General features: G+C 44.0%; 2 protein-coding genes across 2 annotated transcripts in view; one reads left to right on the forward strand and one right to left on the reverse strand.

Moving 5' to 3' along the window:
- The window catches only part of LOC115456837 (thioredoxin domain-containing protein 17-like), a 531,330-nt gene that overhangs the window by 382,649 nt on the left and 126,423 nt on the right, over positions 1-22,258 (forward strand). The window lies entirely within an intron of this gene.
- The window catches only part of LOC115456835 (protein moonraker-like), a 126,213-nt gene continuing 111,507 nt past the window's right edge, over positions 7,553-22,258 (reverse strand). The window contains 1 exon segment of the mRNA XM_030186161.1: positions 7,553-7,793. Within this exon segment, the coding sequence (XP_030042021.1) occupies positions 7,676-7,793 (118 nt within the window). The 3' untranslated portion in view covers positions 7,553-7,675.

The following is a 22,258-nucleotide window of genomic DNA, read 5'->3' on the forward strand; positions in this document are numbered from 1 at the left end:
CCGAGATCGGTCACAATCTTGTCCAGCTCGACCCCAAAGAGCAGCTTGCCTTTAAAAGGCAACTTAGCCAGGCGAGACTTAGAGGCGTGGTCAGCAGACCAATGCTTCAGCCAAAGCCACCGCCGTGCAGAGACTGTCTGAGCCATACCTTTAGCCGAGGCTCTCAAGACATCATACAGCTAGCCTGCCAAGTAGGCCAAGCCCGATTCCAGGGCTGGCCAATCAGCCCTCAAGGAAGGATCCGAGGGGGAAGCCCGCTGCACAAGCGTCCGGCACGCCCTGGCCACATAGGAGCCACAAATTGAGGCCTGTAAACTTAAAGCAGCCGCCTCGAAGGACGACTTTAAAGCCGCCTCCAAACTCCTGTCTTGGGCGTCCTTTAGGGCCGTGCCACCTTCCACCGGCAACGCCGTTTTCTTAGTCACCACAGTGATTAAAGAATCTACGGTAGGCCAAAGAAAGGCCTCCCGTTCACTTTCAGGCAGAGGATAGAGGCGGGACATAGCCCTAGCCACTTTAAGGCTCGCTTCTGGGAAATCCCATTGAGCCGAAATCAAAGTGTGCAATCATGCACGTGGAAGGTTCTAGGCGGGCGCTTAGTCCCCCCGCATAATGGCAGAGCCAACAGAGGCTGAGGGAGAGACGTCCTCCGGACAGGAACTCTTCAAAATGCTCATGGCCTGCACTAACAGGTTGGGCAAATCCTCTGAGCAAAAGATCCGTGCTGCAGAGGGTTCATCCGCTCCATCCGAGCGGGAATCCGTCTCCTCCAAGGAATCTCCAAAGGACCGTTGGGAGAACTCAGATACGCTGCCCTCATCTACATCAGAGGAGACCGAGTCCTCTAGGGCCTGGAAGTCCACCCGAGGGCGTTTGCTTCCGGAGGCCTCAGCCCCTTGATCAGAGGGGGGAGCCGAGGCAGCGTTTATCATAAGAAAAGCCTGATGCAGCAGCAAAAAGAACTCAGGGGAGAAACCCCCTAGACTGTGCACTTCTGTCGCCTGGGCCACGGCCCTAGACGCACCCTCAACCGGCGCTCGCAAGAGCGGGGGAGAAACATGCAGCGCATCCAAAATGGCGTCCGGCGCGAAACTCCGAGGAGCCACGTGGGAAGAACGGCGCTTAACTTTCGCCGCTTTCTTGCCGTCACCTGAATCAAGGGCGACCATAGCATTAACATCTCCCAGCTCGAGGGCGGCCCAAGAAGAAGCCGTCCGAGCAGAGTGGCCGGCCAACATGGAGTGGGCGAGCAGCGGGGGATGGGCACTTATGGCGGGAAAAACCGCCGCACCGGAGGAAGAACCGGGACACTGACCGGACTCCAAACTGATGCCCAACAAAGGCGATTCAGGCTTTGAAAACCCCCGCATCCCCGCTAGACGCACACATGCGGTCCGGGGAGCGAATCTTCGCGCCTTCGCCCTCCGACGCCATAAGCCACGTGGAGACCGAACGGGGAACCCCCTGCCCGCTATAAAAAGGTAAAATTACCTGCTTCTCGCTCCGAGCTGTAACAAACTGGTGTCCCAGTGAGCAGCTGCAATAAATGCTGATATAAACGTTGAAATAAACGTTGAAATAAACGCCCTTAAAGGACGTCAAATTTTTTTTTTTTTTTAACAGAGCCAGTGGGAGGGGGGAGAAAAGGAGGGACCTGGCACCACCAGGTTTGCACTTGCTCAAGAAGAGCCCTCAACCCCAGGTACTCAACAAAACCTAAAGATTAGGCTTGGAGACCTAGCCAGAGCTGCTGCTGTGTGTGACCACCACCTGCTGAGATAGAGAACATACTGAGGAGTTTCCGGCAGCACATGACCACATATAGGGAGGCAAAAGGATTGCTCTCTATCTCCACCTGCTGGTAGATGGACACAACCCACCAGTCTAAGGATTGATCAGCATGATGATATGGAAATTTAAAATGCTATCTCTGATCATCAAGGCCCTTAAGGGAAATGGGTCAGAGTACTTGCAGAACAGGATCTCCCCTCTATGCACCTCCAAGATGGCTAAAGTCCTCCCAAGGAGTATCCCTAACCACACCGTCTGCAAAGGACATCACATTACATTTGGGCTTATATCCCGCTAACAAGTTTTCAGTTCTAAGCAGTGTACAAGCTTTTTGTAGCGCTATAGAGATCAGAACATTCCTCTGAGAATTACAGTGGTTGCTTTGGAGATATGAAAAATTCTAAGTACAATACATATTTCTTAAGTAAGGAAGTTTTTCAGAACGTGAGATAAAATTGTGTAGGGGAGTATATTCTGGCAATGTCAGTTTAAATGTAAAGGGATTTGTCGAAGAGCGCTAGTCTCTTCTCGCCCTTAGATGAGGGGAAAGTGAAGAATTTGACGGTTTCTTGTCTAGTTGAACATTGCAAAACAGAAGTGAGCTAGTAGATAGCTGGGGATCAGTCCCTGCAGCATCTTAAAGAGGAACCTGACACTCAACAAACCTTCTCCGGAGTAGCTCCCCCCCCCCCCCCCCCACACACTATAGAACACAGTCCCAGAAAGGCTTTGCCTAAAGCAAAACTACCTCTACTTCAGGAAGCAGGTAAAAGCCTAGCTCTTCTAAGCCTTTGATAGTCTCACACACACAAGAACTAAAATCGGCTGCACTTACCGCAGCAAGACTTATGACACACCTTTTATGACTCCATATACAATTTTTCTTAGGTTAGTCACGCTTATTTTCTATCTAAACTCCTTTTACTCTCTTACTATAGGTAAATAGTGATGCCTTGATACACTAGATCCAAAAAGCCACAAATCGTCAAAGTTGAAGGTTAGCACACTTGTCTGTACAACCTTTCTAAATATACATAAATAGCTAAATATCTTTCACATATTGATGATCTAATGCTGGAAACTGGATTTGATACACCAACAGCTGATGCCGTCACTTAATTTTATAAGGAAACGGTAGCAATTATTAGGGCTCACTTACATTCAAATGATGTTAATGGATTTATTAATGAATCTGACATGGTGAACAGGTCTCATTTGGGACTGTTTTGAAACTCTGAGGATTCAAGACAATAGGGGTCACTGTTAACTAGATATGCTAAATCAAACTGTAGTTTAAACCCATGTCCAGCATATATTATGAACAAAATACGTACAGAAAAATAGTTAATTACCTGATAGTGAAGGATATTGACTTCCAGAGAAAAAACTCCAGCGTCTAGAGAGAAAAAGAACTATGAAATAAGAGAACCAGAACAATACAAACACCCGAAATTACATAAAAATTAATTAATTACCTGATAATTTTCTTTCCTTTAGTTCCAAAGAATGAGTCTAGAGCCCGCTCTTCTGTGATGGTTTCATTTTTTCCAGGTTCTATTTCCATTACATCACAAGGATCAGTCCAGACAAATGGGATGTACAAAAGCAATCCCTAAGAGGGGAGGGCCTGTCATAGCCCTGCAGCGAGAACCGTGACCCTGAAGGAAGCATCTGCTCGAGCAGACACATCCAAATGGTAATGCTTAACAAAGGAATGAGAAGATGACCATGTCACTGACTGACAGATCTCTGCCAATGAAACTGCCCTAAACTCTGCCAAAGTCATCGCCAACCAGTTTAAACTGAATCATGAAAAGAACAAGGTTTTATGGTTGGGTCCTTTTGAATTTCCTGAGTGTTTTACTATTACGACAGATACTTTCACTTCCGAATTTCTTTCTAAGATCTTGAGGGTGGAATTTGATAGCCAAATGACTCTCTTTTCATGTCAAATCTCTTACTCAAAAATCTTTTCATTTGATAAAGTAACTGAGGGCAATTCAGGAAGTACTTTGAACTACTACTACTACTTAGCATTTCTATAGCGCTGCCAGGGTTACGCAGCGCTGTACAAGTTTAAACATGGGGAAAGACGGTCCCTGCTCAAGAGAGCTTACAATCTAAAGGTAACAAACTATGTAGTCAATGAAGTTCAAATTGTTAGTACAGGCTCTAGTTCTAAGAGAGATCATTGTAACGTCATCTATGTTGGATGTTCAAGAGCCTTGATTAAAAAGGTGCAACTTGCTCAGAACACAGCGGTCTGGCTGATATATTCAGCTTGTAAATATGATTTGGTCACTCCATTATTGATGGAGTTGCTCTGGTTCCCTGTGGAAGCCAAGGCTCAATTTAAACTCTGACCCATTATTTTTAAAATCATGAATGACGAGGCTCCATCTTATCTATCTGACTGGATTATGTTCATTTACAATGGTCATGAATATAGGACCCGTAATCAGATGTTAAGCTTTCCACCAGCAAGGCAGATTAAATTATGAAAAATGTTTGATTCTTCACTTCACTATCAAGCGGTTCTACTAAGGAATGCATTGTCCCTTCGATTTGTGGACTTACAAATTACTTGCTATTTAGAAAGGCATGAAAAATTTTGATATTTATTAAACAAAATATGTAGTATTTAAAAATTACATTGTGCTAGGTTCTGAGATTGTAATTCCTGGTTTGATGGTTTGTCTGGTCTCTTTTGGAGTATTATAATCCGCATAGAACTGTTTATGTATTTGCGGAATAGAAGTCTTGAATAATATAACAGGTTTTTCTTGTCAGGGCCGGTCAAACCCGGTAAGCAGGATAAGCACTGCAGGGGGGCGCATGCCTTCAAGGGCCTCACTTTGCAAGCAATCAAGCTCTGCTGAGTATCTAATCTCTGCTGCTCATCTCAGTCTGGCTCCAAAGCTGTCAGCTCTCTGTCCCGTCCCCTCCCCCCCTCCTAAGCAGAGAAATACCCTCCTTGTGTTTGTCACAGGAGTCACTGCTCCAACTGAATCTGGCTCTGAAATAATTTGTGGGAGCTCAGCTAACCTCTGTCCTCTGCCCAGAGAAGGCTCAGACAGAGACAGCACAGCAGAGCCTGGACCCTTGTTTTGTCAGAGACTGCTGTTTAGTGCTGCACCTGACCCACCCTTTTCCACCCCCACCCCCAACGCAGCAACTCACAGGACAGGAGGGCTAGATGCCTGCTTTCAATTCCTAACCATCACCTATCTCTCATTCCCACTTCAGTAACTCCTGTTAGTCTGTCCAACTCAGAATATGTTAGTTTATGCTGATTAAGTCTGTCCTAGCTAGATCCTAAGCTGTGCTCAATGGGAAGGCTATTGTGCTGCATGCAGAGTCTAACTTCTTAGGATTTTAGGTTAATTTTTGAAGAATTTGAAGAGGGGCTATCTCTGTTCTACATGTGTGACTGAAGGCCAAGTGTCTGAATAGGGATCTGTTTGTTAGATTCTGAAATTTTGATAACACATTGTTTTTCCAGAGTTGGCAAGACTGTCTGTTCTCCTAATTCCTGGTCTGTGTGCTAAGCTATTTTCAATGATGCCATGGCTGGTAAAAGGGTGCGTCTACTGTGGGGGTGGAGCCATAGTGATCCCGCCTCTGGATGGGTAGGGGCGCCGACTAATAGACTGCAGGAGGGCGCTAGAAACCGTAGGGCCAGCCCTGTTTACATCACCTTAGATGAATTTCTTCAAGAAAGGCAGTCAATAAAGCCAAATAAATAATGAATCTACATCAATTCATATGGTTTAGTTGCAACAGTGCTGGCCTGGATGTCAACATCTTCTCCAGCAGGCAATCCAGCAGCAAGATACATTGTATGGTATGAAAATGTAGGATTCGTTACTCAAAGCCCTGTATCTACATCAATTGCTGTATCCTTGTTCTAGTAAATGTTCATAATGTTTAGTTGCAACAGTGCTGGCCTTGATGTCAACACCTTCTCCAACAGGCAGACAATCAGCAGCAAGATACATTGTATATGGTATGAAAATGTAGGATTTGTAACTCTAAGCACTTTAAAGTCCACATATACCCCAATAGAGAAATGCTTTAACATGCATGAGTTTTGGAAATGGAGAAAAGGGAAAATGCACCATTTTGTCACACTATAAAAGTGTGCACTCTTTTAAACTTGGATTTAGTTCATGCTTTTTTGAGGGTAACTTTTAGTACAAAAAAGGATTCATGGAACCAAGAGCCCTTAAGGTGTCTGAAATCTGCAAAAAAACAAACCATAATGGCCATCACTGTACTGTCTCTCTAATGTTAGCATCTTCAGATTAATTTGCAAGTATAAAATCTGGTGGGATCTTCTAAAGAAAGGATGTTGCTATTGTGCAAAAACAAAATAAAACCTCAAAGTTGTACGTCAGCATTACCTGTTCACTATTCAGATGTAAAATTATTATAAGAACAAGGGATAAATTTCATTTCATCATGATTTCAGAAAACTAGAATGAAGATAGAATATAAATTTATTACAACACTGTTTTTTAAAAAAAACCAAATAGAATTTATTAGGCACTGTAACACAGAATCTCAAATATAGCAAATACTCTTTTCTGATCTGACTGTTCACTGGTGATTCCCAAACCTGTCCTGGGGGACCACCAGCCAGTCAGTTATTCAGAATATCCAAAATAAATATTCATGAGATCAATTTGCACACACAGACTCCTTGGTATGCAAATCTCTCTCATGCATATTCTGCATGCAATGTTGCCTTGGTATACAGATCTGGCTCATGTATATTCATTGCAGATATCCTGAAAACCTGACTGGCTGGGGTTAAAAAGAAAACACACTCAGTGCTGTACTTATTGAGTTCTAGTCAGTGATTGTTGTGGGGGATGGGACTGCTGTATCAATTGCTCCCATTTATGAAGATTGTATAAGAAAGCTAAATATTTTTGTTTACATTTTAGGTTTACTGGTTTCCTTCTCTCTGGTGCTAGGTTAGAGTTCTTTATTCATATCACTGCAATCTTACCTTACAGAGTCATGCTACCCTTTTCTCCTCTATCATTATGGGCCATGCTTTTGAATACTCCTGGGATTAATCAGATTTATTCTACAAATACTTAGAGAAATCATTGTTAGGACCTCCTGCTACCTGGCCAAAAGATCACCTTTTTCTTCTCTGAAGAAATCATAGTTGATTCCGAGAACATCAGTATAACATACAAAACATACAAAGTCCTTAAAGTGTAAGACTTGCTGACCATGCCATAGTGTGGACTACCTGAGATTTGTCCTCTTCTGCTGGAGTCAATAGGATCTGGGCACATTATGATGATGAAACACTCCAGTCATAATTTTGTCTTAGAGGGGACAGGGACCTGAGATAAAAGTTATATGTAGCCTGGGCAAACCCTCCTGGTGTTCAGGATGCCACACCCAAATTACTGAAACTATAAGCAAAACTCTTCTCTATCACTATAATTCTAGTTTCACATCCTTTCTTTTGGTGTAAGAACCAATAAGCTCTGTGGGTCTCACATTATAATGCAATCTAACAAAGATACAGTGTTATGAAGATCCAGTATATCACATTAGATACATGATTACTAAAACCAGAACAAAGAGAGATAACATCCCATTCTTACTACAAGGATGTTCCACTGAAAGAGTTATTGTATGAAGTCAAAAAGTCATTTGAAAGGTGTTAAATCAACATAGTACATTAGAATAACTTTGTAAAAAAATAAAATCCAATTCTTCGGTACATTTTTTTGTCTTTAAATCCATCACTGTTCTCTTTGCATGAATAATTAAAATGCCAAAGGAAGGACCTCCCCCCTTGACTTGTACTGCTGGTGCATGCCACCATGGGAGGTAATGGGATGTGCTCAAGAGCAGTTCACCTTGTAGGCTGTAGGAACTCTGAAGTGAAGACTGCCTCCGCGTAGTTCTCACACACGTCCTGAAGCTCTGCAGCCACATCGCACAGTGCTCCTTCCAGAAGGTCTTCTGCAAGACTAAAGGGCATGCCAAAAACATTTTAAAACTCTTTATTCCTGATAGTTCAGAAAGACAGGTTTCAGTCATGTATTTGCATCTGCTAGACTCCCACGACCACAGAAAAATTTCATTTGGCTTTGAAAAAGAAGGGGAGGGAAATAGCAGACTGGGTCACCTTCACCTCATTCATTTAATTTTAAATGAGCTTGAAAGAAATCTAAAAGACAATTCTTAGTTTGATATTTTTATCTTGTGAAGCAGCAGTACATTTTGGGCTGAAATTTTCATTGGCTAACAGACAGCTATTCGAGCACTTCAACAGTTTACTTTTTCACAATTATAAATTTATATTAAACCAATGGCTCAGTGACTAGAGCTTAGAGAGGAGAGTCTGTAACAAACTAGCTCAATACATTAGAGGAAAATTTAACACTGCCCGAAATATGAGGAAAAGAGAACTTCAAACCCATTATTGCTGGCATTGTTCTTCATATGTTGGAAAGACAAAGACTTAGAATCAGAGCTCATTCGGAAATGATATTTGCCTTAACATAACTGTTTATTTCTAGGAGGATGTGTTTTAGTGCATTGGGGGTGCCACTTTTGCCAAGGTATCATCTATCTCCCTCATTCTATAAGATGAGCAGTTCAGATTATAGAATACTAGCAACTTACATGCATGATTTTTACAGATTTCCATGTTTTAGTTAGGCACTACGTGGTATTTTGTAATCTTAGTGTGCCAATGTCAGGGGATGTTCACATGAATGGGGCGTGGGCGTCTCCCACAATTATGTACACATGTTATAGAATGCTGTCACGTGCCAAAGTGCAGTATTTAGGTGTGAGTATCTCTGCCTAACATACATGTGGCATAAGTGGACATGCCTAAATGTTGGCACATAAATGCCAACTTATGCTAGAATTCTATAATGGAAGCTGGGTGCCCAGATTCTGTTATAGAATTCACACTTAGCGCCCAGCATTACATAGAATGAAAGGCAGTATATTAAAATCTTTGAAAAATACACAATCTCGATTCAAGATCTTTGACAAAACTATCAACCCTAACCAGCCAAACCTGAACCGGGGCTTGAACCTCTATAAGTAACACAGTGTTAAACCCTGGGCCCATCTGGCAGACTCAAATGTTTGTTTCTACAGACATTTTTAAACATAATATACATATTACATCCCAAGTTATAAGTCAGGATATTTAATCCACTTGTTCTGCAAACTCTCTAAAATAAACTGAAAAATGTTCCCCTGGGACTACGAGGGGATGGGCTACCCACCGAAGCAAAACAAGATCTGTCCAAGTGGTTGTTACTATGGCAACTTTTATTCCCATATACCCCAATCTCAAATTCTTACACACTAGCCTCCTTTCCAACATCACTGAGATCTTTGCAGTCGGCGGCAACCCTTTTCCTCTGATACAGTTGTGTAACATTTGTTCTTTCCTATAAATCCATTTTATTATCTTATGGATGAGGAGGACCAGCCTAGGTTGGTTTGCAGTACTGTGCAAACGTGACATATGCTTCCAGTAACAAAAAGAAAAGCAGAATGTCGTTCCTTCATCAAAACGAGCACATCACCTAGCATCAATTGGTACTTTCTGAATGCAGCTTGTACTGAGGCACTGAATGTGACGTCTTACTGTGCATATGTGTGAGGCAGAAGGCCTTGAACTCAGAACACTGCAAAATTATACAAAGTCTCAAAGAGAGGAGGCAGTTCAAGCAGACATTCACCACATTCTCCCAATTATTTCAGCTGAATTCAAACTGCTGAGGTGCATGGTTATGGTATATAAAAATCTATTTAACAGAGACAGAAAAACCAAGATAAAATTATACCTTGTTCTGTACAAAACTGCTCAAGCTATCCAAATAAACAAAAACATGAAAAGAGCAGTCTGTTTGTATAAAATTCATTATAGTTCAAACACCAAAAAACCCAAAACATTTGAGAGTCAACAAAGCACAATATCTGACGCTTGTCATTATGCTTGTGCTAACCAAAACCAACAACAACAAAAAATGATATTGCTCAATGAATTTCAGCTGGACGCAGACTCTGGCTCTCTGGGATACCGACAGATTCACTGGTGTACTCAAGGTTTTTGCCTGCCAGTGACTGGAATCCATTCCATAGAATCAGATGGTTTGGCACTAGCGGGGTTTTTTTGGTTTGAGCCCCTTCTACATAATTTTGTTGATCCCTGATAGAGATTTAGGTTTGCTTATATTATATTATGTATTAGGTTTTGATTTGTGCCATAAGTGAATCTGCTTTTAATATTATTGGCTAGCCTACATAATAAAACCCTCCCTCTATTTGCAACACTCTAGGCTTCCTATTGGTTAAACAATTAGGAAACATTGTTGCTATGGTAATTTTTTGAACGGCCACAAGTGTCATCCAAGCAGCAGACAAAGGCAGACACTGCATGCAATGGGTTTCTCCTCCCACCCAACCCTCATCAACTCCAGAAAGCATGGCGCAAAATCAGGGTCGCTTCCTACAACTGATCCCCTCCACCACAAAGTAGCAGCAGAAACAAAGATTTGGGTCATAGCAGTGACAGGTCACTGTGGTGGAAGGCACTCTGCAGCTCCAGAGATGCTAATGGCACCTGCTTGGGTGAGAAGCCTCTTCAGGGCAACAGACTCTGGCGATGCTAGCAGGCTGCAGTGCCAGTGGCTTTATGGGCTACAGTGATTATGTACTGAACTAGTAGCAGATATACAAGCAATGGTAGGGTGAGAAACTGAGCAAACGGAGGGAGAATGCTGAAAGTTTGTGAAATGGCAGGAGGATAGGAGAGTGAGCAATGGAGTTGAGTAATTGCACTGTGCCATACAAGGCTGGAAAGGGGTCACAGTAGTGACTGTGTGGGCATTAGTGACAGGCTGCTGAGGAAAGTCATATACATACCCAGCCTCCCTTTCTCAGATACACACATTTTCTCTCACCCACATACTAAAAGTGAATATTTCTACTGAAGTGAGAGTAGAGCGACAGACGAAAAGAAAAAAAGGAGAAAGTACTGAGTGCATACTACACTGAAAGAAGGGCCGGCAAACAAGTTGTAGGTAATACGTTTTTATTGGACTAACTTATCCATAACTAGCTTTCAGGAACTGTACTTGTTTCATGAGTTCAGCAAAGAATGAGCTAATGCTGCTACCCAAATACTGCAAACATTATTTTCAAAACTGTAAAGCTGAAGGAGATAAACCGATAAAACAATGTACAGTTATAGGAAGACTGTCTGTTAATGTGTGCAGGAACCAATGTAGCTATTAAGTCTCTTTCAATTTTGTTATAATGGTGTTCTACTTTATTTGTTAGATCAAATCTACAGCACCCTGTTTAGAACTTTGACAACACAGTGTCAATTCACATAAAAACAGCAGCATTTTAGAAAGAATGTACAGACTGGAACTGAGATGTTCAGCTTGAAACATCAAGTTCTGCTACTACTTTAGAACAGGATCTGCCGACATAGAGACCATTCTGATATACACTGAAAATTGGCCATTTATGCACCAGTTACATGTGGCAGAAGCATCCATTTGTCTAAAGTATCAGTGGTGTCAACATACATATATAATGTTGGTTATTTTAGAAACATACATGTGTATTTTTCCTGAAGCTGTCATAGAGTCTATTATCCCTTGCCAGTTGACTTGGGGGGGGGGGGGGGGACTAAGGGGGCAACCTCCCCTAATCCCGCCAGTGGAGGGCTGCTCAATACAATAATTTTTCTGAAACCTAGATGTCCCAGGTAGCAACTGCACATCCCAATGTAGATCTTTTTAGATCTAGACATGCATTCCTCTTCAGAAATGAGAAATACATGTTTATTATTTAAGCCCACTGTAGTCCTGCCCAAAAAAACAACCAGATCATGCTCCTTTACTAAATGCATGTTTTTGAATATAGCCTTGCTTTGTAAAACTGGGATTTAGATGTTTGTGCAATATAAACACTAACTGGGGCTGGACAGTGCAAGCTCACATCAGGCTCCTGCAGTTTAGATTAAATAATACACTTTTTGTTTATTTACAAATCATACTTTTACAGACTTCTATTCAGTCTTTGTTGAGGCACCGGTCCTCAGTTTTACTATAAACTTCTTCCATTTGTTTTGTGTGGAGAAAGGAAAAACTTATCTTCCCTTCATACTACAAACAACTCTCCTTATATTCTGTAATCTGAGCTGGATCTGTATTTACATCAAAGCCTCCTCCTAGACAACAAAAGAAAAAGCCTACAGCAACCTGCCTCAACTGGAGCATCCAAGGATATGGGAACCAGAAACTACAAAGTGCATAACTGTGAGTTGAAATTTTATTTATTTATTTTTTAACATACTTTATTGATTTTTATTTTACAAAAAACTGGAAACAGCTATGACCATAGTCAAATGAGAACTTGCTTACAACAACATGACGTCACTTATCATAACAAACAAGCGATATAAATTTCCACCTTCACATCTTTTCCAGATTTCCCCTCCCCCTCCCCCCTCTCTTTTCCACCTCCCCCCACTGGCAGCCAGATTCCCTCTCGTTTCTTCTCATATGGGTCCCAAATTTTTTGAAACATCGCAAGTAAGCCTTTCCGTATTGCAGTCAATTTAGCCATCTGATAAATACACTCTACTTTGTAGCCTACCCTCTGCAAGGGGGGTGTCTCCAATGATTTCCAAGCCCTCACCAACTGCATTTTGGCCGCAGCAAATATTTGAATCACTAACTTATGTTCCTGCACCCGAGTTTTTTTTTGGGCGGGCGTGAAGTAGGCAATTTTCTATTTGGCGTGTGTAGCCCCCCCCGTACCCAGGCTGTTAACCACTCCCACTATCTGTTCCCAGTACGTACACACCTTGGGGCATATTCCCACCATATATGTAAAAATGTTCCCTGTCCCCCACAATTTCGCCAGCAGTTCCTTGAGACATTTGGATAGATCTTATGAAGGCGCATTGGCGAATAGTACCACCAGTATAGCATCTTATAACCGTTTTCAGCCACCGGCTGAGTGATCGATGAGCGCAATAAAAACCTAAGACTACTGGCCCACCAACTTGTGGAGAAGTTCTTTTGCAGTGCTTTCTCCCATCTGTCTGTATAAAATTCTAGAGGGGAGGACAGGAACAGTAGTGCTTTATAAAGTCTAGTTATGCATCCCTTCCCTCCCCCTTCCCTTAGCGCCCGCTCTAAGCCCGTCTGTCAGCTCAAGCTCATCCCTTGCTTTCCTCTGCATGTAATTTCTCACACAGTGGTAATAAACAAGGTCCTTGTCAGACAGATCGTACTCTTCTCTCACTGTTTCAAAACCTTTAACCTCTCCCTCCTCCCACAGTTGTCCCAATCTGTATAGCCCCTTACGGGCCCACATCTGGAAGGTTTTTTCCTCTGCCCCTAGTGAGAAGCCCGGGGCACCACTTATAGCCGTTTGCAAAAAATATTGTCGCTCAGGAAACACTTTAGTTCTAATTTGTAGCCATGTGGTAAGTAGATGGGCCATCCCCACCGGCAGCCTGCGTACTGCTGCCAAAATCTGTTGTTTTGGCCCCCAGAGCACATTACCCAAAAACTTAGTGCCCATCCATGCTCTTTCCCAGTGAAGCCACTTCTTATTATTACTGGGCTGCTTGATAGTATAAAAAGAAATCCGGGACGCCCATCCCCCCCACCGTTGATGGCTGGTGCATTGCTCCCCTACGGACCCTCGGTGGCTTCTTTTTCCAGATATAAGCAAACCCTTTTCTATGTAAGCGCTGGAAGAAGGAGGGCCGTAAACATATACAATAGCTTGGGTAGTATAATCATTTTTATTGCATTGATTCTGCCCGACCAGGACACCGTCATAGCTTCCCACCTATCCAATTCCAGAAAAAGTTCTTTAACTTTAAAGGGGTAGTTTGCCTGATAGAGCTGATCTATTTTAGCTGTTATCTGCACTCCCAAGTATTTGATAGATTTTTGTGCCCAAATAAATGGGTAACTCTGTTGTATCTCTTGCACAAATTTAGGATTTCAGATTTTGCCATATTAATCTTGAATCCTGACATCCTCCCATATTGCGCAAACACCTCCATCACCCCCTGCAGCGATACGACCGGGTCCGAGATGGTCAACAAAATATCGTCGGCGAAGAGCATTATCTTATGCTCGCGTGTGCCCCTAATCACTCCTCTGATACCTGTATGTTCTCTAATTTTCCTGGCCAGGGGTTCTATAGTCAGTGCGAACAGCAAGGGGGAGAGAGCACATCCCTGCCTTGTGCCTCTATAAAGTTGGACCGGATTGGATAGCCCACCATTGATTTTTAATAGAGCTAGTGGCTTATCATATAATAGGCGCATCCACTTGCAAAATCTATCTCCCATATCCAAAAATGTTATTTTAACCACATAACTATTTTAAGATTCTTATTCTGTTAAAACCAAAGTCCACCATCACCTCCCTCTGCATATACTGAATATAACTCATAAACCCAGAAAATCTAATCATGTCATCTGGCAGCTGCTGTCATGGCTGGATGTCGTCATTGTAGTTGACCACTGCTGCTGCCGTGTTCAATTGCAGCTTGTGTCTTTACTCCTACCACTTTCTGTTTCCTAGACTCTGCAAGAAGGTTTAAAATGCTCTTTTAAAACTAATTGGATAAATTATTTTTTCACTAAACATACAATTAGGCTATGGAATTTGTTAACAGAAGATAGGTTTATAAAGGGTTTAAACAAGTTTCAGGAAGACAGGCTAATAAGACATCATTTAGCTAGGCAGATTTGGAAATTCATCACCTATCCCTGGTCTAAGCAACAAAGAATGGATCTACTGTTTGGAACCCTACCTAGTCCTTGTGATCTGCATGTGATGGAACGAAGGTTCTGGGCATGAAAAAAATAATCTTAGGTTCTTGATGATGTTAATTTTAGGCTATTTTCTGTAAGGTTAAGAGGAGCTCCTGGTTCCAGCTGCCTTTTCTAAGGACAGCATCAATTCATTCTAGGCATTCTGATACTTTAAGTAACACTTTTTTGAGGCCACCCAGAAATGCCATACTTTTGAAAACAGCTGTAAAATGACTTTTGCATTCCTCTAAGAAAGCATGGGGAAAAAAACCTGTACTGTGCAGTAGGTACAACTCTATCAACTTTGTTAGGCAGACTCAATGGGCCATGTTGGTATTTATCTGATGTCAACCTGTATTTAAAAATGATCAAAATGACTCAAAATTATTTAAAATAGTAGAAAGCCCATCATAAATGACACAATTTAACAATTCAAATTTCAGAGTATCTTGACTGCCTTATGAATAGAATCAGAAGTCTCAACCTTTGGCGATCTCATCTCCAGCTATCAAATATAACAACACTTGGGCAAAGGACAAGGCCTACAACCATCCAAGAATATAGCTAATCCGAGAGCTACCCTGAGATCAAGTCTTAGAAAATAAGGGTCACCAGCTTTTCTCTCACAAACAACCTCCCCCACTCAGGCATTATCCCCCTTCTAAGGAGGCAATCTCCCTCTGTCTGCCAAACTGGCCATCTCCTCTTGCCTCAGCCAGTCCAGCTATCTCCTCTTCCTCTTGCCCCAGCCAGTCCAGCTATCTCCTCTTCCTCTTGCTCCAGCCATTCCAGCTATCTCCTCTTCCTCTTGCCCCAGCCAGTCCACCTATCTCCTCTTTCTCTTGCCACAACCAGTCCCCCAAATATTGTCAAAGACAACTTGTGGTTCTCTCTACACAAGGACATAGGTTAGGGCTTAGAAGGAAGCTGAAGGTGTTGCTGAAGTAGGACCACCTAGGAATTTGTTCTTCACTATTATTTTTCATGTATCACAAGCCTAATCTGGCCTTGAATTCACTCTGGGAAGCTCTATTTGTGTAGACAGGCAGGCAACCACTTCTGGAGGTTCTTTTCACCATTGCTCCCCTAGCTTGTGGGAGGAGGGGTGAGGAGCTCTGACATACATGTGAAGTTGCCTGCTGAACTATTAACTGGAGCTGTTCAGGTTCTGCCATGCCTGAGGGTAGTAGATATGTATCCTTCATAAACTTCCCTATTTGTCAGTAGGAAAGAGGACGATAAAGGACTCAACACACTTCACTTATGTATTTTTGACACAAAGCAGCAATAAAATTGCTGACCAATACAGGAGTGCCGAATATGTCTAATTCTATGTGCACAACATGGATTAGAGGTCAATCTGAGGAACTCTAACTTCGCTTTTTGGCTGGGTGCTAAACCTCCACAAATCATACCCACCCACTTGGTACTTGCTTTGCTACCTGCTCCCAAACCAGGTCAAATACATCAGCTGACAGGCTGAACTGTCATTACTGACCTGCAATGGGCCACTTCCCCTTCTTCCCCAGACATACTGGAAGTAGAGCGAGAAAGGGGGGAGTGTGCTCACTTTAGAGCTTACTTCATTACGGAGGGGAAGAGAAAGAGAAAGAGAGAGAAGAGGAGAGAGAGAGAGAGAGAGAGAACTCTTTAGTTGCCTGTCCATGATCCCACACCCCTTTCCCCCTGCCAACCCCCCCCCCCCCCCCCCCCTCAGCCCTAGTCTTGGATTGCTCACTCAGACTCCCAGGACCTCTTGCTGACTCACAACCCAATTGATTGCTGTCTTGCTGCAATCTGTACTGCTTACCCTTTAACCCTCAGTCACACTGCTCCCTCTTTCATTCCTTCAACTACTCACTCCTAATCCCTTTTCTCCCACTGGTAGAAGGGTTCCTGCAGTTGAGGCTGCACACAACCTCTCCTCCCTGCTGTAGCCTGACTGCCGCTGGCACTAACTGGTTGGTACAATCTGACTATAAGAGGCCTGTCTCCCCAACCCAGGCCTTGCCAGGATCACTGAGACACCATTGGCTGAATCTGTCACGTACCATAGCCATTGTGACTTGAATCAAGGCCTTGCCCTCTTCTGCCAACAGTGGTGAGTTTATCCTGCTGCTACTGTGACCTGAGGGAAAGAGGGGTAGGTAGTGATCAGCCACATCGGTGAGAGCAGAAATCTTGATTTCAGGCTACACTTTCAGCAGTGGCCTTTTGCAATGGGGAGCAGTGGAGAAGTTGAGAGTGGGGGCAAGGATAGAAGTGCTCCATGTAGTGTCTGCTACCTCTTTTCATCTGGGTGAAACCTTGTAGCCATTCAAAATGGTTACCACTGCAACCAAATTTTACTAGATTTGCTGTTTGCTCTGACCAATAGAAAACTTTCTACAGGGCTACACAGAGACACTTTAAACAGGATTCTCTCTTTTCTGCTAACAACTTCAGGACCCTTCTATATTTTACTCCTGCCAGAATTTGCGCAGAATTCAACTTTTCTTTACAGAATCTGCGCTCTCCCCCCCCCCCCCCCCCCCCCCCGGGCTACCTGAGCACAGAACGCCCTGGTCTAGTGGCCTCTTCGGGGACAAAAAAGAACCACACTCTTTCCTGCCCCACTGCTGCCAATCTCTCGCTGGTTCCGTGGTTTTTCAAAATGGCCACTGAGACTTCAAAGAGTAATCTCGCAAGTAGTTGTTTCTGCCGCGCGCTGTGGGCCCTTTTTACTGCAGCGGGTAAAAAACAGACTGAAAATAGCTATGGCCATGTGGTAAGATTGCTCTTACTGTGTGGCCATGTGGGTGGAAGCATTTACCGCCACCCATCGAGATGGCGGTAAGGGCTTCCCCGCTAACCCGGCGGTAAACGTGTAGTGCGCAGCGCTGGTTGATTACTGATGGGTTAGTGCTTCGCTAAAAATACAGGTCAATTTCCCTAGCGTGGAAAATGGAGCACGCTGGGGCTGGAACTACCGCTGGGCTGGCGGTATCTCCAGATTAGTGTGTGGTAAAGCCCGCATTGGGCTCACCGCTGCTTTGCAAAAGGGCCCCTTAGTGCATATTTATTCCGTTACCGTGCACTAAGCTTTAGTAAAAAAGGGTCCTTCATTTTTAGCCATTTTTTCTGATATTTAGAAACGTTCTTTTTCAGAAAAAGTCTATACACACTCATGACAGCAGTTTAGGAAGCATAAAACAACTCCTTTCAGTCGCTAGTTCAAGGTTTGCTGGGATTATTAGGTGTTTTGTATCGGTTATTTTCTTTCAAAAAGACATGAAAATTTGGTGGTAAAACATGTTTAAGAGCCCAGTTTTACTGCTTAATAATGCCACCTACTGGTAAAAACAAACAAAAAAAAAAGGACAAAAATTAATAATACATTTTGGGGCTCTTTTACTAAAGGGCAGAATGGATAGCGCAGGCTTGCTGCATGGCAAATCGGGTCTACCGCCGGGCTTGCTCAGGAGCCCGGTGGTAGTCCCACCTTACAAAGGCTTACCATAGGACACACTCAGGCATCCTGTGCTAAGTTCCTAACCTGGTTGCAGAAAACATGTGCTAAAACGTTTTATAAATTTCCGCAGAGGAGGTGTGTCGGGGGGGGGGGGGGGGGTAGAGAATGGGCGTTTCTGCACTAGTCAGTTAACACAGCTATATTACCGTGCACTGATTAGTGCAGGATTAGAGCGTGAGCCCTTACATCCAACAAAATAGGTGCTGGTAAGTGTTCAATGACTGTGTGCTAATGGCAACATTAGAGCATGCCATTAATATGGAAAATGAAAAATCGGCCTTTGACATCTGTGCTACAAATGGCCTTGGCATGCAGGAAAGACCCACGTAAGGGCATGCTAAGCAGTGGCTTAGCCAATTTTGGGTACGCCTAAGCCCAAATTTTCTCTGTCTTGCCCTATCCTCACCTCAAAATATAAATACTTTAGCTAATGAGGATCCTCAACCACTGTCAGCTGAAGACTTCCTCTGAAAGTGGCCACAACTCCCTTTGACCAAGCTTGGCAGGCGGCAGCAATGTCCCTTAGCCAGCGATGCTGGCCCCCCCATGCATGATGCTGCCACCAACTGCAGAGCTTGGTAGAAGGGATTTCTGGTCATCTTTGGAGGAGGTCCTCAGCCGGCAATGCTTGGGGATCCCCACCAAGTACAGCAAGGGTCAGGGCCGGTGTAAGACATGCTACAGCCCAGGTCAGAAAATAAAGGAAGGGTGCTCCCCCCCCAAACCCTCTCCTCTTTGCCTCCCCTTGATCTCCCCACCTGCCATTACTATCACATCAACAGACCAAGGGATCACACATTAGAAATAAAATTATGTAGACAAAAATTGAACTGGGAACCCCAACAAGTTAAACCTGGCATGTACTGGATTTCCTTTTTTACTGAACACAATACAAAACCATCTGCTATGCACCTTTGTTGTCTGAACATTTTATTTTTCCATTCTGTTGGTTGCAGTTTCTCTTTTTTGCTCTCTGCTAATTTCCCTTCAAGTGGCTGCTGTCCATTTGTCTTTTCTTCTCTCTCCTGTCTTGTTCCATTTCCTCACTACACACCTGCCTCTCACATACCGATCGTTCCTTTTCAGCTTTTTCCTTTTCTGTCTCTCTGTCCACTCAAATTTCACACTCACCCTTCTCCTCCTTTTACTTTTCAGCTATCAATTCCCATCTCCTTCTCCCATTTCCCATCTCACTCCTCCCCCAGCCTTCAACTCCCTTTCATCTTTAATCTACTCCCTATTACCATATTTCTACCCTCTATAATCATTATCTTCCTTTCATTTCTGGCCTTTCCCACATGGTTCCACCATCCTCCTCCCTCCACCCTTCTAGCCAGCATCTGCTCCCCCTTTCTCCCCTCCCCACTCTCATAGCCTGACATTTCCCTGTTCCTTCTCCCTCCCCCGTGGTCAGCACATCTCCCTCTCCCCTCACTCCCATTGTCCAGCATCCGTCCTTCACTCTCTTCTGCCCCTAGATACAATGTGTCCCTCTTTTCCCCCCCTCCTCACTTCCTGTGCATCTCTCCATCTCTCTTCTCCACCTCCATGTCCAACATCTCTCTTTCCCATTGTCTACCATTTCTATCTCTGCTTCCCTCCCTTCCATGCCATGTTCAACATTTCTCCCCCCCCCCCCACATTCAGCATTTTTCCCTCTCTCCCCCCATACATGCATCTCTCCCTTATTTCCCTCCACCCCCCACGTCCAACGTGTCCCCCTTTCTTGCCCCTCTGCCTTATTCTGTGCAGCACCTTTTCCTCCCTCCCTCCTCTCCACCCCATGTCCAACACTTCTTCCTTTCTCACATCACTCCATCCCTGTGCCGCACCTCTCTCTTCCTCCCCTCCACCCCGATATCCAACAATTCTCCTTCTCTCACCCCTTCCTCCACATACAGCATCTCTCCTTCCCTCCCCCACCCCACATCCAGCAACTCTCCCTCTCTTCCTTTCCTCCATCTCATTTTCTGGCACTATCGGGATCTTCCTCTTGTTTACCTTACCAAGCGTCTATCTCTTGAAAGGATCACCAGCAGCAATTCCCACACACTGCCTGCTGCTAACCCCAAAGCCTCTACTCTACTGTGTTCCGCCCAGGCAGAAACAGGATGTTGTATCAGAGGCGGTGGATGCAGCAGAGGAAATGCTCTGGGTCAGTCGCAGGCAGAATGTGGGAATCATTGCCGCTGCTGGCAACCCTTTTGAGAGAGAGAAAGATGCTTAGTAAGGGACAGAGGGAGACATAGGACTGCAGAGCCATCATGCTGGCGCTGTTAAGAGTGCACAACTGTTGGGTGGGCCCAAGACCACCCGTGGACACGCCTCTTGTGCTTAAGCCACTTTCTACTATAGCTTAGTAAAAGGACCCCTTAGTGCACTATTCTCATACTATAATTTGAGCTTCACTGCATATTGTCATAGTTTTATTCACAAGTCGTCACTTTTTACCACATTTCCACCTAGTGTGTTTTTATATAACTTTTCCCTATTAAGGGAAAGAGAATGAGATTTGATATAACGTCTTTCTGTGGTTACAATCAAAGCAGTTTACATATTATATACAGGTACTTATTTTGTACCTGGGGCAATGGACGGTTAAGTGACTTGGCCAGAGTCACAAGGAGCTGCTGGGTAGCACACAACAAATCAAAACGTTTTTGAAAATAATTTAATAAATGCTTCAAGATTCTTGTTAGACTGTGTTTGCTGTTCAAAATGTCCTGAGCAAGCTCAGAACAGAATTACACTAGCATAGCATCAGGCTTGGTTAACACATATAGCTACTATTCAAAAAAAGACTATTGTGGGTCTTACCGTTGAAAACCTCCCACCAGCTAATGGATAAGTTTTGCTCAGTCAACACATCTGGGCACTGGGGAGAAGGGTTTCAAGTTAGCCAGAAAGTAGCAATTTTCAGCCACCATCTGATTAACTTTACCTATACATCTTGGTGGAAGACACAGTAGGCCTAACGATATCCATATATCTCTGAGCCACAAAATACACACACACACACCTATATATTATATAATCACATGAATAGGGATCACGTGATGGACTGAGAGAGAGAGCAGACGTGTCTTGGCTTTCTCCTGGGTTAGCTCCCCCCTTAAACCCGACAGAATCAACAAAATTCGGGAACGAACAAATCCCGGGCACTACTCAGCAGCAAAGTTTATGGACCACTTTGTAGTGCGCGAACAGAGGGTGATGTCGACCAGGACGGCAAAGAAAGAGGCCGAAAAACAACGCGGGCAGGGAGAGAACAAGATGGCGGCGAGCCCGAAGCCAGACGGTGTTCCAGCATTTACCCCAGCACAGCTGTCTCAACTAACAGAAGCGGTACAATCTGCCCTGGCACCGCAGTTTTCTAAGCTTTCCGAACAAATAGCAGGAATGGAACGCGCTTGGATGAAACGACCCGAAGGACCGGGGAATTAGAAGTACGAGTTTCTGAAATTGAAGATACTGAGTCAGCTAAGGCGTCTGAGATAAAAGACCTGCAACGCGAGCTTGGAGCTCTTACTCAGCATCTTGACGATCTGGAAAATCGATCTAGGAGGTCGAACCTCCGAATAATTGGAGTACCTGAGTCGGTTCCGGACCGCTCCCTCTCTTTTCAGCTCGAGCGCTGGCTAAAATCAGAATTCGCACTCTCTGATAGTGTAGGGCCGTTGTGCCTGGAACGCGCGCACCGATTGGGGAAGCGGAACAATACAGGAACAAGGCCAAGGGCTGTAATTATAAAGGTACACAATTTTGTGCATAAAGAAGAAATCTTGCGAGGGGCTCGATCGAAGTGGGCCACATTGACCTTTGAAGGCTCACCCATAAAAGTATTCCAAGACTACTCCATAGCGGTGCAAGAGAGGCGGAGGGGCTTTGGGCCTATCTGCCGACGCTTGGTAACTGACAAACAACGATTTATGCTGCTATACCCAGCGCTACTAAAGGTGCAAATTGACGGCTCGTGGAGAACTTTTGCAACACCACAAGAAGCACAACAAGGACTAAAATATGATAACTCCATGGACTCAGAACAAGGCTGAGGATTCAGAGCACGTGGTAGACAAACCATCAGGGCCTGCATT

This window comes from Microcaecilia unicolor, chromosome 13 (genome assembly GCF_901765095.1).
Source record: "Microcaecilia unicolor chromosome 13, aMicUni1.1, whole genome shotgun sequence".
NCBI lineage: Eukaryota > Metazoa > Chordata > Amphibia > Gymnophiona > Siphonopidae > Microcaecilia > Microcaecilia unicolor.